This window comes from Amaranthus tricolor, chromosome 12 (assembly GCF_026212465.1).
Source record: "Amaranthus tricolor cultivar Red isolate AtriRed21 chromosome 12, ASM2621246v1, whole genome shotgun sequence".
In the NCBI taxonomy this organism is placed as follows: domain Eukaryota; kingdom Viridiplantae; phylum Streptophyta; class Magnoliopsida; order Caryophyllales; family Amaranthaceae; genus Amaranthus; species Amaranthus tricolor.
In genome coordinates, this window is record NC_080058.1 from 12,907,959 (window position 1) to 12,926,593 (window position 18,635).

Consider the following 18,635-nt stretch of genomic DNA (forward strand, 5'->3'; position numbering starts at 1 on the left):
GATTTATAAGTAAACATTTCTTGTAAAATATGAAAATTTTAGGTCTGGACAGGGAAGCGCTTATTTTGTGAAAAAATTTTCCCAAGCTTAATCTTGGATTATTTTTGCAAATAAGCTTATTTAGCTCAAATTTTCATAATGAGTAACGATGTTCTTATGGACCCCGCATCAAGGGAAAATGTGAAACAAATAAGCAAAATTAACAAAAATAAAAAAAAAATTGAGTAAAATTGCTTATTTGTTTACCAGAAGACGCTTATTTTTGAAATTAAGTTTACCCAAAGCTTATTTTATTTTATTTTTTTTTGTTAAAATTGCTTATTTGTTTCACATTTTCGCATCAAGGATCTCTTATTTTTAGCGTTTATGGCACGCATTCAAGGCATGACACAAAAATCGACAAAAGAGCTTAATACTCCAAAATGTGAAATATGTGATAATACTAATTCTTAAATGAGACAGTCTCATAGTGAGACCATTTCTATTGAGATGACACAAAAATCGACAAAAGAGCTTAATACTCCAAAATGTGAAATATGTGATAATACTAATTCTTAAATGAGACAGTTTCATAGTGAGACTATCTCTATTGAGATGACCCAATATACATTTTTTGTCTTAAAATAATCATTTATAATGTTAAAGTGATTACTTATAATTTTAATATAATTGCTTTTTATAGTCTTAGAATTATCACTTATAAGCTTAAAACGATTACTTATGATTTTAAAGTAATCAATTGAAGAAATGGGCTATTATATGGACTCGTCTTACGATGTGACAAAAGACACTACATTCGCACACTTCACACAAAATGAGGGCAACTTTAAGTCAAATTAATATAATATAATAACGATTGATCAGGTAACAAATCATGGGTATTAGTTATCCTGAACAATCAGTTTTTGCTACTTTCACCAACCAAACAAAATCAGATGGATACATTAAATTTATTCAGTTTCCGCCTTCAAAATTTGATACCGAACACGATCTTAATATGATCAAGAAGACTATAATAAACATTGGTAAAACTTTTGGTCCAGAAGAGGGCGTGAGACGCTTGTTTCACAGCAAAGTACACAAACAAGTATTGCATTTTGTAATGAGAAAGGAAGCAAACTAGAAACAGTTTCATATTTGTTGTAGTTTAGGGACAATAAAACAAACACTTGTAGATTTGTACAATACAGAAGACGAAGTGACAGAAAAGTATTAGTTGCGACTTGCGAGCTCAAATCTGACCAGTTCCAAGAGGCTGCCTTGAGGTATCCCCTGAAGCCCATGCTTGATAATCCTTAACAAGCTGTACAAACAATTGAATCAGTCCAATGAACATAAGTAAGAAGTACACCAGAACTAAGTTGGGAATAAGGTTGATTGTAGGTATAGAGGTCCCAGGTGAATCACGTACATTGATATGGATCTTTGTCTAAAGCCTGAACGCTGAAGGGTAAACAGAACCAGCAAGACTCAAGAGTAAAGTCATGAATCTCAATTTTGAGTTTCAGGCGAGATATGCAATCATTAATTGTTCTTAGCGTGGTTGGACAAGGAGACCCAAACCAATATAACGCTAAAGTGTTAAACCTCATCCGATAGTGGGCTGTATAGAGCCTGAATTTACATATAGCAGTCCTCCAATAGACATCCTCCTCTTCCATTTTTCTAGTGTTATATGCTCCCGCGAACCCATTTTCTCTACATATTATTTCAGCTCAATAGGTCTAAGTGGTCTTTTCCCATGTTGGGATTAAGATATTGGCATTATTGTTATGTGTATCCAGGTCATCTTTACCAACCTCTGAAGTCTGACCCTAGACTTATACTCTTCACTCTCCACGCAAATCGAGTCTCGCGCGTTTTTGAAACAGAATGCTTTTGAAACGTTTCACAATTGTGGCTTAGGTATGAATGTTTCAGATTATGAAACTAGTTGAGAAGCACATAGGAAACAATCTCTGTCACACATTCCCATTTCCCACCCTCCATACTCGTTTTCTTAGGAGAATAAGATCAAAAACAGGAAAAATTAGAATAGGGATTAGGTTTTAAAGACAAAGATGAAAGATAAATTTGAAGCCAAAGTCATCTATTGAGTTGTCTAGGTTGTTGCACTTTGGAGATGGAGACCCATGAAATCAACCTGCACCTTATTTGTTCGAACGAGAGCGTTGGAAAACAAAATGCTCAAATCTTTGTTAATTGGATTTCCGGTAAACGGGTCAATAGATGGAATAGAAGGGATGGTTTATTCTAACTGTAGATGTACTTCTTATCTATTTACTTTGAGCTTGATGCATTTACCTTTCTCAAACTTATATTTATTCTTCTACAATTGAAAACACGTCTTCCAGAAGATATTCCAGTCTACACCCATTTTCTTAATCACAAATGACTATCATTTGATGTTTCAAACCCATATAAAATCTTAGTCACAAAATTCCCTTTACACTCCATTTGAGCCACGCTTTTACATCAAGGTACCTCAAACTAAGCTGACAAAATTAATGTAAAGCATAAACATCCTTTGGCTGTCCATTTCATGGTACCTCACCATAAGTAAGCAACACTAATTGATGTCTTATTGTTGTGAAAAGGAACGTACTGAACAGATGAAATTCAATCATGACAAGAATATTTTCCACTCCAAATGGACAGTCAATTGTGCATAATGTAGTTCTTTGTCCTATAATACTACATTAGTTGTTGGCTTAAGTAAGGGAGTGACGGGGCATTGATGATGGTTAAATTGTTCGAGCCATGAGGTATTTTAGCCAGTGATCCAGGAATATAAATTTCAAAATTTCCAGAAGGCAGAGGTTTTGGGTAATCAGACAAAAAGGTAATAAGCATATCTATAAGGATATCAAGCTCCCCTACCAAATTCTGAATACTTCTATTTCAGAAGCTCTAAAAAAGGATTTCCAAGTGAGGGTCATAGAAAGGAGAGGAAAGAGTTAAAAATAAAAGGCAGGGCAATTTACCAGCTCAGTAAGTAGTAAGTAGTAAGTGATATAGGATCAAATTTGGAAAACAACTCCCAAAGTTGAGGCTACTAGAGAAGAATAAAACAATAGAGAATGGCGTGTCGACTTTTCTCTAAACATGGAAGTGTCAAATTTTGTGACAAAAAACTGATCTAGGAGGCGTTACAAATTAAGAGAACAGGTTAACAAAGAACAATTGTCTGCTACCATGGCCCTTAAGGGTTTTATCACATATTAGCCGCATACTTTATTGTTTACAATATTCAAATCACTTGCTTTATTCTTTTTTATGCATAATTAAAGATAATTACTATCATCCAAAAGGACGTATCCTCTTAAAAATACCTTATTACGATGTACATAATGTCATTTCTGTGATAATGAGCACTATTCAACGGAACTAATTTCACTTACCACCCAATCTTTTCCGATGAAGATATATTATTGTTATGTTGTTGAAGTTTAATTGCCCGAAGCTTGAAATCACTTTTGAACATTTATTTAAACTTTCTTAAACATTTCATATCACTATCATTGTTTTATAAACATTTATTCTCGCCTGGAATTCAACAAATGAATTTGGGGTACATTTTAATGCGTGAAGAAGCCAAGGAGAACATTTTAATGGAGGAAATAATTGTTGGATAAAAATTGATACGGTTTGGAATTCTTACAAGGGAAATGTTAGATTTTTCCAGATCTTAGAGCAAGAGAGAGAATTTTTTGGCAATTTATTTTTTTGTTTGAGATCCACCAGTACAGAAATGGTGTGAAGATGAAGAGGCAGACAATTTTGAGTTTAGTCTGTTGTAAATTAATACTTGGGGTAGGGTGGAGAATTCCATTACTCAATGATTCGGGGGAAAATTTATGGGCCCAACTATTTCCCTTGATTCCATACTAATATGATGGGGCTTACTTTTTACTCTATAGTCCACCCAATCTAGGCAAGGCCTTAATAGGAAACTACCCATAAAGGTCCTAATTCTTACCCTTGGACTCTGAGTACTAAATTCCGTAAAATCTCATACTTAGCTTAAGATAAATTATAGATATTCCAGGAAACATATAGAAGAAACATATATTGCTCTTTAAGTCTTCAACAACACGTCCTTCATCCTCTAACTTTCTAGGCTATTGAGATTGTGTTGGCGTTTCAATCATTTAGATCCAAATGATTTCTTCACTTTGCCACTTGTAAAGGAAAGGATGCCTTTTCGATTTCACAAAGTTTCTTTTGAAGCAAGAACAAAGAAGACTATGAATATTTAAAATAAGAAGTGTTGTAAGTCATCACCACAAACCGAATTATTGAGGAACAACAATCATGCTAGCACCATAAGGTAGAATTGTAACTACAACTACCAAAAACATCCACCCTTCAAAGAACCCTATCTTCTCCTCCATACAAGATTTCTAATGAATAAATGAGCGATGAAGTACGGAAACCTAAAGCACATATCCAACTTACGCACTTTTAGATAGCGGATTTAAGTGTATTTAGTTAGTGATTCACTTCATCACTTGAACCTTTAACTTTTAAAAATGGCTAGTAGTAATAAGCATATGACTCATTACTCTTAGAGTGTGTTGGGACTTTGGATAAGGAAAAAGGAAGGAAAGAAGGAGGGGAAGGGAAGAGAAAGGCTAGGAAGAGATGAGTTTTCATTCCAAATCTCTCCATTGAAGGAAAGATTGTTTCTCTCAATGAAGGATGTCATCCCTTCGAATCTCTTCTCTCGTCATTCTATATCCAAATGGAAGATAATACATCCCTCCAATTCCCTCCTAATCCTTTCCCTCCATTTCCTTCAATCCAAACAAAACATTAAGCTACAACAACTCGGTAATCAAATTGAAACAAAATTCACAAACCTGTGCCATAAAGCGAGGAAGCATAAGCCCAAGTATCTGCTCAAGTACTCGTGATCCACTTGATTCAATCATTTGTACTGGAATTCCCCGAAATGGAAATGGTACATCAATGCTGACCTGAAATCCACATAAGTGTTTGCAAACCAAGAACATTCAGTAAGAAATGATGCATAATTTCAGCAAAACCTCACCTCAATAATTGCATCAGAAGTTAGCTGCTGCATTCCATTGTTTTGCTTTCCATCACAAGATATACGATTCACCATGGAAGCTGCATTCCCATACCAAATCAATGTCAACGCACTCCTGAAATAGCATGACACAAGGACTCAAAACAAGAAAAGAGAATTTAACATGCCAAAGATGCAATGAGAAGGTCTGCATGTAAGATAAGCTATTGTGGAACTTATACAAGTACAGTGCAGACATGCAGTCCCATAGAGTCAGTCTGGAAGTCCAACAATTATGTTTAAATAGCAATTTAGGAGGAAAAGGAAAAGAAGGAATAGGAGGGAAAGGGAGGAAAAAGGAGAGAAAGGGAGACAACAAAAATCTATTAAGGATATGAAAAAAGGCATAGAAGGGGAAGAAAAAATTCATCCCAGTTTGAATAGAAATTGAGTTGAAAAGGAAAGAAATGAAGGGAATTTTTAAGAATTTATGTTCTTTTATTTCTAATAAACAAAATCTTTCTAAAGTTGGAAATATTGGAAAAGAAAATCATGAGTCCTACTCACCCTTTTTATTACATGAAAATAGGCATTGTACACATTGTTGTAGTACTAGGTAATGTATCACTTCACTTCTAGAATATTAAAAAAGGACATGTATGTAATTTATAAAGAAAGTCAATGTTTATTATGCATCAATATCCCTCCAAATCCCTCCCTCTCTCAACTTGTTATCCAAACAAAGGATTTTTCATCTCTCTAAATCACTCCCCTTCCTTACCCTCTATTTTCCTTTGTCAAAACAAAGTGCAAGTGTCAGTGTAGAACTATTTTCCATGTACAACAATATGCAGGTGAAAAAAGTGGCTAATACCATTCTATAATCCGACTCCGAATCGGAGTTGGATCTCAAAAAAAATTAACTAACTCGACTCCAACTCTGACTCCAATACAAAACAACATTCGACTTCGCTTTTGTTTAAATATTCATTTTCTATAGAAATTTGAAATTTGTAGGATTGATATACACATATAAATGTGCCTATTTTAACTCTTGTTTATTCATTTACAATTGGTGGTACAATTATTGGACTCATCATAGAAGATTTTCCCCAAAAACTCTTAACACTATTAATACGTTGACGTGCCTAGTCAAAAGACATCATTATTGTTTTCTTTTTGTAATTAAGTAGAAGCATATTCAAGTAATTAAGTTGAATTGATTGAACTTTATTTGTTACGTGAGCAAATCATAGTCTACTCAAAAAACATTATTGTTGCATTTTTTAGTATTGTTAAACAAATTTGATTCTCGGAAAAAGATATTATAATTCGACTTAGTCGAAGGTACGAGAGTCCGAGTCAAAATCGGAGGGCATAAAATCCGAATCCGAATCAATGTAAGAGGTGAAAAAAGTAGGACTTTGATTTGAATAGTGTACATAATTCGATTTGAGACAACCATTACCATCCTTAGTTTATGTTTACATCTCTACAATCATCACGTAATAAATTAACCTGCGCAATAATCACTCCACATACCAACTTCTTCGTTTAAGCAAATGTAAACACACTATGTGGAAGTACTGTTATATATCTATTATAATTTGTTACTGTAATATTCAAAATCTCTAAAATTAATCACCTAATTTATTTAATAAATGTAAATAACATCTAATTTCAAAATACTTTTTTTGAATAAAATTACCAATTACATCCTATTTAACTTTCCACAAACATTTTCTTTAACTCCCAATATCCTTCTTAACTTCCATTAACCATTCTTATAATTGAATGTTCATAGTATTATTGCCTTTTATTCACTCCATTTTCATCTTCTACTTTATACTTCTTTTCTTCCTTCTTTATTTTTCATTTTTGTTCTCATGAACTTTATTCTTTTAAAAACCATTAATTCTCGTAAAAGAACGGTACCAGAAGCATATGTATGATGATTTAAAAGCTTCAATAGATAATTTTCAATGTTCATCTATTTAACATATCCCGTTATTATTACATGACTTTTTATGTGATATGTGAACGAATGTTACGTATAAAGTTATTATTTGGTTGATGATATTTAAAATTACTGCTTGTATTTTCTATTATTTAAAGATGTGTTATTTATATTTTATTTATGTAATGATATTGCTAGTGTACCTGATATACAAATATTAGTTGATTCCAAAAGGAGAAATGTTTATGGTTTATTAATAAAAGAAACAGATGATACAGTGATAAAGATGGCAAATAAATATGAAGTTTGTTGATCAAATTATTATGATTAATACTAGAATATGAACAGTAAGTAAAAACTAAAGGTACAAAAATGCATTGGCAAATGAACCCATGAATTGATTATGTTGAGATTTGATTTCATTGATTGGGAAATTATGATGATTAATTGAAAAATGTACAATGTATCCTTTGTTACTTAAATTAATTATAGCATATATTAATCGCTTAAAGTAAAACATGAAGGAAATAAAGTCTTTCTACTTGTTGTGATCCAAGTGTAGGAGTGTTGAACAACTAGTATATATGCCAACATGTTTTTCTAATACTTTATACAAATATTTGTTGTGATCCGAGTAAAAGGGGTGTGTAAACTAGATTACTCGAGACTACTCTGTTGGCCTTGATTATTTGAGATGACGACCTCCTTATTGAAGAAGGTATAGGGGTAAAGCCCCGACCTATCGGCGTTCTCGTTCCCTCAAATAATAATTGGAAAAAAATGTGATTGATCAATGTTAAATTTCAGATAAATTAAATGAGTTTACGTGCTATTTCTTTATTATGTGTAAAACTAATTTGTCAACTCTATTGCATATAATTTTTCTTAAATTATTTCAACTTTTATTTTTTACGGGGTGGAGCTGCAGTTACTCAATTTAATGATTTTAAGAGCATTCTCTCTTTTTTCTTGCATTCTTATTTGCAAATTATTGACTCTTTGGGAATATAGAGTGAGATTTTGATGTAGGATCACCTACATCTAATTCTCAGGAGCTAGCTAAGATCAATACAATGATACATCAAACAGAAGACGCTCAAATTCAAAGTCCAAATGTCAAGCCCTTTAATTTCGTAGTCATGAACTAAGTCTTCATTAATTTGAGTCTTTTATTTCATTTCAAATATTTGAGTCCTTTAGAAATGATTAAGTCAAGTTCAGGATCAAGCTTAATCATGTCTCATGTTTAGTTAGTTGAGTTGTAATTTTCTTTTAAGTCTAGTATTTAATTTTTGGCTCAAATGGGTTCGAAATTTACAAAGCGTGCGAAGCAAGAATTGAAGCAAAACATTCAGCCATAAAATCAACAAAATGGCTGAAAATCATCAAGGATATATGAAGATTATTGAAGGACATTTGCAAATCAATTCAAATCAAGCCAATCACTTTATTTCCAAATATCCTCTAGATTTCAAAATATAGCTGTTGGAAACTTGCTTTTATCCACTAGATTTAAAAATATAGCTGTTGAGAGCTTGCTTTTGTGTAATATTCAGATTTTTCTTGCAAGTTGAAATCTTTGGTAGCTAAATTCTTTAGTATAAATAGGCTACTTGCTCTCTTGTAATTCCCTCACTTCCATTACATCTTTAATACAAACAACCTTTGAGCATTTCTTGTTCTTTCTTTGCAATTTAATTTTAACTTGGAGTTGTTGAAAGTAAGTTGAAGTTCTTTTGCTTTTCATTCTTTTAGCTAAAGATTGAATGTATTCTTAGGAGCCCATAGCTTTAATTTCGTGGTGAATTCTGTATCGAAATTAAACCTTTGGTTCAGCCATTTTTAAGTTGTTCAATCAACATATCTTTCTTAATTTTCCTTGTTTCAAACCACAAAAATCACAAAATAATTCCATTATAATAGAAACTAATCAGCCTTATTTATTGAATTCGAAACTTCAAAATACAAACATGTGTTTATAGTTTGGTTCTTGTTTAATACATAGCCAACCTATATCAGATTCACCTAGAAATCACTCATAGAAGCAAACTAGTTCTTAGTAAAAACATTTCGTTTTTCGTCGTGTTAAATATTCATAAGGATTAAATTTCGGCTTGAAACTTTTCTATGTTTTAAGACCTGTTTAGTTCGGTTTAAACTACATCCTCCATTCCACATTACTAGCTACATTTAAATAGTAACACTATTCATCTCCAATCTTATTTCGGTAATTTCGACTCATGCATAAGAAATAATACAATCATATGGGATCTTGTTTTATTCTTCTTAAAACATAGTTTTATAATATGTAATTTTTCATAATTTGTCGATTAGTCAAAATAAAGATAATAAATATCAAAACATACATTGAATTACGTGCAAAAAGAAATATAGCAAGTGTAAGGTAACAGAGAAAGTACAAGTTATTTTCTAAGTTTGTTTAGTCATACGTTTATTTCTTAGAAATATATGTAGAGATAACTCTTACATGATTAGGACTTGATTCATGTTTTTCCCATAAAAGTGTTCTTAAGTCTTGGACCTTATTATAGGGGTGCAAACTACAAAGTGACATCAAGGTATTAGATTTAAGATAAAATGGGCAAATAATAGTTAAAATTATTTAAAATAAATAGGATAAAATAAGTTTATATCAAAATGAACTTAGCGTAGATAAATAAATTAACTAAATCAATAGTTAGTTTTAGAAGCATGATTCGAAAGGATTTTATGTGATATTTGTTTAAGTACTACTTAGCCTATTTGATATCTTACATTTATTTTATTATATATATTGCGCTTTTAGATATCTTTACCCGCGTTTGGTTGACTCGCAAGATGATGTAAGAAGCAACCCACCCAACGCAAATTCTTTCATAAATTATTTTAGCGAGTCATTTATTTCTTGCCTTTTAAATAGTAAGTTCTTGGCCAAGTTTCGAGTATATAAACAAGATTACACACTTTCATCGTGTGTTTTTGATTTCTTAACTTTAAGTTTGAGGACAAACTTTTATTTTAAGGAGTGTATGTATTATTTCAAAAAATTTTAAGTTAATTAATTTATTTATTACATGTAAAAAGTCTAATTTCAAAATAGCTTTTTTTTTTTTTGAATAAAAACCACTCACTACATCCTTTTAAACTACTCTCAACCATTTTCTTTCTGACTCTCAACATCCTTCTTAACTTCCCTTAACCATTTATAAGTCTCATTTATTTTTTCATCAATTGAAAGTTTATACTATTTATTCAAACCATTTTCATTCTCTACTTTAATCTCTATTATTCTTCTCTTTCTTCTTTATTTTTCATTTTGGTTCTCGTAAACTTATTTCTTTTAAAAACCATTAATTTTCATAAATGATCGGTTTTAGAAGCATATGTGTGATAATCTAGATGCCTTAAAAGGTAATTTTTGATGCCCATCTATTTAGTATATCAAGTTATTATTATATGACTTTTTATGTGATATGTGAACGAATGTGATGTATGAATTTGTTAACTGTTTGATGATATTTATCACGCAAGTATATACTACTATGATTTTTCTATTATTAAAGTTATGTATTTTTATTATATTTATGTAATGATATTGGTGGTGTAACTTGATATACTTTTAATATTTGTTGATTCCAAAAGGAGAAATATTCATGTTTTATTAATGAGAAAAAATACGAAGGATACAATAATATTGGTGGTGTAACTTGATATACTTTTAATATTGGTTGATTTCAAAAGGAGAAAGGAGAACCTGAGCAATAAGTTAAAAAACCAAAAATTGATGGTACCAAGATGACATTGGCAAATAAACCTATGAATTGATTATGTTGAGATTTGACTTGTTGAAAAATGTACAATGTATCCTTTGTTACGTAAACTAATTACTTAAATTTGTTTAATTTCGTTTAAACTACTAAGTTATTTTATGAGCTTGTTTCGTCTTACATTTATTACTTAGAAATAGATTTGGCACTAATTATTCTATGATTAGGACTTAATTCATGTTTTTCCCTTCAAAAGTGTCCTTAAAGCTTAACCTAATTATGGGGGTGTAACAGTTATGTACTACTTTAAAGAAACCAAAAAACTAGTGTCAACACTACATCATTTTAACTTGATCATGTTCCACAACTGACGAAAGACCTTATGTCTTCAAATCGCTCAACTCCTACTTTTGACCTTATAAATGAACAAAATCCTTTCTTATAGTTTTCAGCCAACTGTTTCATAATATAAATACGCTTATTACACACTACTATGTGACATCACACAGATGAAGCTTTCAATCTTCTTTAGAGAAAGCCTTGATAATTCAACAAGGAACTCAAACATTATGGAAGTTTCAAAACCATTATTAATTAGAGCTTTAGGTAAGAAAAATAAAGTGAATTCATAAGACAAAGAGAGTATAGGTGATCAAGGACGAGATAACCAGTAAAATCTAATCCAGCTGGCCTTAAAAAGTGGGCTCGGACAAAATCTATGAAAAAATATACATCAAAACGAATCAAACAAGATTCCACTTGATTAAACTTTTTCTTATACATAAAAAACAAGTAAGACAATATTGCTTGCTAAATAGTGGCAACTAAGAAACTAATGTGGCAACTAAGAGCTACATGGCTACATGCTTGTATACACTTCATGTAGTCATACCAATTCCAAAAGTGGTAGATAAATTCAATACAACAACCATTATTTAAATATATTGGTAGAGTATATAACATATTTTTGGGGTTTAACTATCAGCTTAAGCTTTTGGTTAAGTTGGTACCTTAACATGGTATTAGAGCCAACGTGACAAATAGGTAACAGGTTTGAATCTCATTAACTCCTCATCTTTTCATGTGGAATGATTTGTACCATGTATAAAGAGGGTATGTATTGCATCTTCACTTCTAGTCCAAAGGACTCTTACGTGAGGCAATGTAATAGAATATATAACATACTTGGAAGTCTTAACCATCAGGTTAATCTTTTGGTTAAAATGGTTTCTTAACATGTACTTCTACTACAAATGAATCTACATTATTTAATGGTCATAGACACAAGGATTGAGGTATCTCTTTTAAGCATCATTTGATTTTCAAAGTAACATACTAAAAATAAAAGGTTATAAATGCAAACTAATGCTATAGAAAAACTTGTACAAGAACTTCCTTACCCTCAAATTTGTCATTTTGTGCAACCACAATTGGTGATCCCTCCAACTGTCAAAAATGATATAATAGATTTCATAAGAAAAGAGATTAAGGCCTCCACTTTATAAAAGCCTAAGTAAACATACATTAGCTTTCTATAAAAGTAGCATAGAAATAAACACATACACGAACTTCCACTCTTGTAACATGCAACGAACTAACTATATCTAAAAATGAGTTACTAGACAAATTATAGAGGAATTAGAAGCTTGGATGACAATTTGTTGAATTTGTATGAGTTATATCATGTTCTGTCATCTACCAATTGGTATTCGTTTTAGTAGTGTAACTCCTTTGGGCTTGTAAAGTGGATTAGGTTTTTTACTCCTTGTTTAAATTGCCAAGAGTCCTACACTCATTAGTTAAATTGTAACACAATGGGTATTAGCAATGGAACCTTCACAAGGTCATAAAATTGATTAACGCTAAGTTTGGATAATAATTTTAAAGAGAAAGGAAAGGGAGGGAAAGGGAAGGGGAAGGGGAAGGGGAAGAGAGGGAAGGGAAAGGAAGGGAACAGAAATGGAAGAAAAGTAGCTCTTGTTTGGGAGGGAACGGAAGGGAAAGGAAGGGGGATAGGAGTTTTCCCTTCAAATCTTTCCCACTTTGGAGAGATTGAAACCTTAACAAAAAGTACTTCCAATTCCCTCCCCTCTAAATCCCTTTCCTCCCATTTTGTTATCCAAACAAGGGATCCTTCCTCCCTCCAAATCCTTCCCCTTTCTTTCCCTCCATTTCCTTCCATCCAAACAAACCCTAAAGGTGACTAGTTAGCATAAGTGTAGGAAAGGAGAATACTAGGAGAATATTTTCTTAGTATTATTTAGGGAAGTTTCTTATTATGTAATTATTTACTTCCTAGTTTAGCTTATTAGTTCCTGTATAAATGTAGGTTGTATCCACCATAATAAAGCAATACAAACTAAGTATTCAAAACTCAAATCAGTTTTATTTCCGCATTATGATTTTCTTCCTGGTATCAGAGGCGATGGTATTTTCCGACGACGCTTCAACGGCCTACCATATCGGTGTTCTTGCCCAGTTGCCGATAAAGAAACCCATAAACGGTGTCGGGAGAACAACCCGATTCATAATCCAGAAACAAATAAGATCTAGAACCCTTAACAAACCAGAAACATCTATGCTGTTTTTTTTGCTCCAGTACAATTTGTTTCCCTTCCGACAAAGCATGGATACCCCCACCATTGGACAACCGTCGCTTCTACATACTTCGGTAAAAAGCCACCGGACAAAGGTGTGGCGAAAGGAGGGACTACAGCTGAACGGTCGGCTGATCAGCTACCATCACAAACTACACTCATAGAGTTTCCCAATCGTGCCCATGGTGACAATAGAGTTCAAAGAGTGGAGAGAGAGAATTAATGGAGTTTGAAAAGGGGGGAGGTAGGTTTGGCCTTTCATCCGTAAAAGGAGGAGGATGTTTTAATATTGCAGCCTACGTACTACCCCATGAAAAAGTGGGCCTTCTTTCCAATTCAACAAAAAAGGTGGACCCCCCATAACCCATGAGATTAACCAAATTTCTTTAATTTCTTCCAAATCCAAAGACAAAGTGAGCTTTGTTTGTACACAAGCTAATTCCCCTTGGATTTTTTGATTGCGGGGCAACAGACACTATGACTTATGCCTCATCTGATATTATTTCTCCCATTTCTACTCCTCGGACCCACATTCAAACCTCAAATGGGGAGTGTGTCCCTGTAGATAAGGCTGGGCCTGTCAATATCACTCCATCTCTAAATTTAAAGAATTGTCTTTTAATACCCAGTTTATCTCATAAATTGTTGTCTATTAGTCAGTTGACTAAAGAGCTTAATTGCACTGTTCTCATGTCTTCTACTTATTATGTTGTGCAGGATGCTCAGACAGGTAAGATCATCGGTCGTGGTACTGAAAGGGGAGGCTTGTACTATGTGGATGAGGTGACTCAAAAGGGTCACACTTTGCTTGGTCATGGGTCTAATGATCATAAATTGTAGATGTGGCATCGGCGTCTGGGTCATCCTTCAATCGGGTATCTGAAACGTCTCTTTTCGTCTCTCAATAATTGTAATGTACCCCTGACTTGTGAAGCATGTGTTCAAGCAAAGAGTCATAAGCACCCTTATTTTCCAAGTCTGACACATAGTGTAAAACCATTTGCTTTGATTCACTTTGATGTTTGGGTCCATCTCCTGAATCTAATACACATGAACGTTCGTACTTTGTCTTGTTTGTGGATGATTGTACTCGCATGAGTTGGGTGTACTTCTTGAAACATAAATCTGAGGTCTTTGATGTTTTCGTGAAATTCTATAACATGCTCATAACCTAATTTCGAACCCAACCTCAAATTCTCCGGTCAGAAAATGGGGGGAATACAAAAACTTAGACATGAAAAACTTCATCTCAACTCATGCCCTAATTCATCAAACCACTTGCCCAAACACTCCACAACAGAACGGGGTTGCTAAGCGGAAAAACCGTATACTCCTTGAGATAACCCGAGCACTTATGTTCAAAGCTCATATTCCAGCTCATTTTTGGCCAGAAGCAGTGGTCACTGCCACTTACCTCACTAATCGCCTCCCCACAAAATCTCTCCACTTCAAAACTCCCTTAGAAACACTTCAAACTCATACTACTATTCCATCTTCTCATTCCTTACCCCCTCGAGTATTTGGTTGTGTTGTATATCACCTTCCAAACAAGCTCGGAACAAACTTGAACCTCGTGCCATTAAATGTGTTTTTATTGGGTATGGGGTGACTCATAAAGGCTATCGGTGTTTTGATCCAATCCACAACAAACTCTATACCACCATAGACTGTGATTTCTTTGAGAGTTCTACTACTACCCCCAGCTTAGTCCTCAGGGGGAGATTGTGAGTGATGATGACTTAAGCTGGTTAATATATCCTACAATTATCAATCCAGATCCTATAACTAATCATGACCCTACAGACCAAGTAGGTAATCTCATAGCTGTTTCCACTGACGATATGGTACTTCCTCCTCCTAAGACTACTCCTGCCCTATCTAAAGCATCTAGAGAACAATCTGAACAAGAGCTAATTCTTGATCCTTTGATTGATATTGCTAATGATGTTCCTAGTGTTGAGTTACCTCGCAGATATGAGTTACCCCCAAGGATTACGAGGGGTATTCCACCAAGGAGATATGATCCCGAGTTTGAGGAACAACGGTCTCGATACCCCATTAATCAGGGTAATGTTGATACCCTATCCCAAACAGCTGTTGCTTTTAATACGTCTCTATATTCAAGCTCTATACCCCGAAACACAGAAGAAGCACACCAGAATCCGAAATGGCAAAGGGCTATGGAAGATGAAATAGCGGCCCTCAAAAAGAACAACACACTGGAGAAGTGTGTGTTACCCAAAGGGAAGAAAACAGTAGGCCGTAAATGGGTGTTCTCGAATAAATATCATGTTGATGGGACCATCGAGAGATAAAAAGCTCGACTTGTAGCTAAGGGTTATACTCAGACATATGGGGTAGATTACTCAGAAACATTTTCCCCAATTACCAAGATTGATACAATTAGAGTTATGTTCTCAGTAGCTGCAAATAAAGATTGACCGTTATACCAACTCGATGTAAAAAATGCCTTCCTCCATACTGAAATCAAAGAAGTCTATATGAAAGCACCACCGAGGTTCTCAGATGAGTATGGATCAGGAGAGGGGTGTAGACTCAAGAAAGCATTGTATGGCTTGAAACAATCTCCGCGAGCATGGTTTAGTAGATTTACTACAACAATGAAAAAAATGGTTATGAGTAAAGTAACTCCGATCACACTTTGTTCTTGAAGAAAGGGAAAGGACGGATTACTTGCTTGATAATCTATGTTGACGATATGGTCATCATTGGAAATAATGAAGAAGAGATTAGTGACCTAAAGAAGTTGTTTAAAGAGTTCGAAATGAAAGACCTTGGTAACCTAAAATATTTCCTTGGGATCAAAGTTCTAAGGTCAAAACAGGAAATCTTCATCAATCAAAAGAAGTATATACTTGACCTCCTAGCAGAAATTGGGGTGCTTGATTGTAAGCCAGCTGAAACACCAATTGTAGCAAACCATGGGCTTCAGACAGTACAAGATGGAGAATTAGCCAATAAAGAACAGTATAAGAAGTTGGTGAGAAAACTCATCTACCTATCCCATACTAGACCCGACATTTCATATGCTGTTGGGATGATTAGTAGATTCATGCATCTCCCACAAGTACCACATATGGAAGCAGTAATGAGGATTCTTAGATATTTGAAGGGCACTAGTAGCAGAGGTGTCTTCTTTCAGAAAAATGATCATCTTGATCTCATGGCTTACATAGATGCAGACTGGGCAGGTGATCGGGATAGTAGGAAGTCCACTTCAAGGTACTTTACCCTAGTAGGAGGAAATTTGGTTACCTGGAGAAGTAAAAAGCAGAAGGTAGTAGCTCTATCAAGTGCCGAGGCAGAATTCAGGAGTATAGCCAAAGCAATAACAAAGATTCTCTGGCTCAAGAAACTCTTAAGTGCACTGAATTTCCCACCAACAAAAGCAGGCAAACTATTCTGTGATAACCAGGCAGCTATTAATATCTCAGGCAACCCAGTTCAACATGATCGAACAAAGCATGTGGAAATAGACAGACATTTCATAAAGGAGAAACTTGAGAAACAAGTCATCAGTCTTCCTCATGTAAAATCCAAAGATCAACTAGCTGATATTCTAACAAAAGGAGTCACAGCTAACGCTTTTGAAGATACATTGTGCAAGTTAGGTATCGGTGATCCGACGACCTAACTTGAGGGGGAGTGTAAGGAAAGGAGAATACTAGGAGAATATTTTCTTAGTATTATTTAGGGAAGTTTCTTATTATGTAATTATTTAATTCCTAGTTTAGCTTATCAGTTTCTGTATAAATACAGGTTGTATCCATCATAATAAAGCAATACAAACCAATATTCAAAACTCAAATCAGTTTTATTTCAGCATTATGATTTTCTTCGGTGAGTTCCATTAACTCCTTGGAATCAACTAAGTTTTATGCAATATTTTCATGGGAAAATGAAAGTAAAAAAGGATGATTTACTAAAAGAAATCTTACCAACTTCATGGGTTGAAAATAATAAGAATAACTTTTTGAGACTAAGGATGTAAAAAGTAGTAATTAACAATAAAAATGAATCAGAAAAATAAAATCATAATCCTATATGTTTGAAGTACACAAAGTGAAATTGCTTATTAAAGGAACAAAAGGAAAGTAAGAAATTAGACCTTGCAGGATAAAAGCTTGATACAACACCCATCAGGCTGCTCCTCCACACGAACTAACAAAACAGGACAAACCTCGAAACTGAAGAATTTAAACCTGTAAACATAACACCTAAATGTAGTTTCATCCACTCTCTCTATCCTCTCTGCATCCAACACTGAGTATTGACTTGCAGGCAAGCTCATATAATCCACTGTCATCGCCAAAACCAAACAAACCCCATTACAGGGGGGGGAAAAGAATTATATCCCAAGTGAAATTTGAAATTATCACATCCAAGAAAACAATCAATAAATACAGCAGAAAAAGAAAAAATCAATTGGAAAAGTGCAAGTAAGAATTAGGGGATTTTTTAGGGTAAACAATTTCCTACAAAACTATTTTTCCCATTTTCCATCAATTCGAACACCGATTAGCTGATTCAATGGGAAAAAACATATGGGAAAATGCTAAAAGAAAAAAAAAGGTTTAAAAGAGTAGAAAAAAGCAAAATTATATTACATAGAGGTCTTTGAAGCTGCTGAACAGGAACAGTCTCTTTTCGGCGGGCAACAATTCGAGCTTTAGGAGCTAATTCAGAAGAGATTCTAAAAGGGTATTTGTGGAATTCAATGGGTGAAGAAGGAATGAAGAGGGTAGTTTGAGGAGAAACAAAAGAGGAAGAGTTATTCAACAATGGAGAAAGTTGATGATTAATGGCAGAATGGTAGGCCGAGCTAGCCATAGTTTGCAACTGTGTTTTAGGAACAAAATCAGGAATATGAATTTGGTGCTTGGTGGAGTAGCACTTAGAATCAAATGATAGGCGGTTGTCTTCCTAGGATAAGAGAACCACAAGAGACCACCTACTCTCAATTCTCTAAGCACGTTACTTGAGACACTACTCTCTACACTAGACCATCTTTTGAAAATACTACCGTATATTAGTTGTAATATTAGAAAAATTAAATTTATTTATTTATCATTATTAATTTATGATTTGTTTTTAATCTGAGAAAAATTATCTAAACTAATTCAATCTTTACGTGATTTTCCTACAATAATTTCACTTATTGATTAATCATGAATAATCTCAACTTTATAAAGTATTTGCCTAGAGCAAACTCGGGTAACCAAATGACATGTTATAGAAAGTTTTATTTTTTATTTTAAAAA

At 33.7% G+C, this 18,635-nt stretch overlaps 1 protein-coding gene across 1 annotated transcript; it reads right to left on the reverse strand.

Moving 5' to 3' along the window:
* Positions 1–683: 683 nt before the first annotated feature.
* LOC130828743 (uncharacterized) lies at positions 684–18,371 on the reverse strand. Its single transcript, XM_057694707.1, has 6 exons — positions 17,982–18,371; positions 17,483–17,673; positions 12,157–12,202; positions 5,054–5,133; positions 4,863–4,979; positions 684–1,303 (listed from the first exon to the last, which is right to left on the reverse strand). Exons 1-6 carry the CDS (start codon positions 18,202–18,204, stop codon positions 1,232–1,234), a joined length of 729 nt encoding a protein of 242 aa, XP_057550690.1. The 5' UTR covers positions 18,205–18,371; the 3' UTR covers positions 684–1,231.
* Between the last annotated feature and the right edge of the window lie 264 nt (positions 18,372–18,635).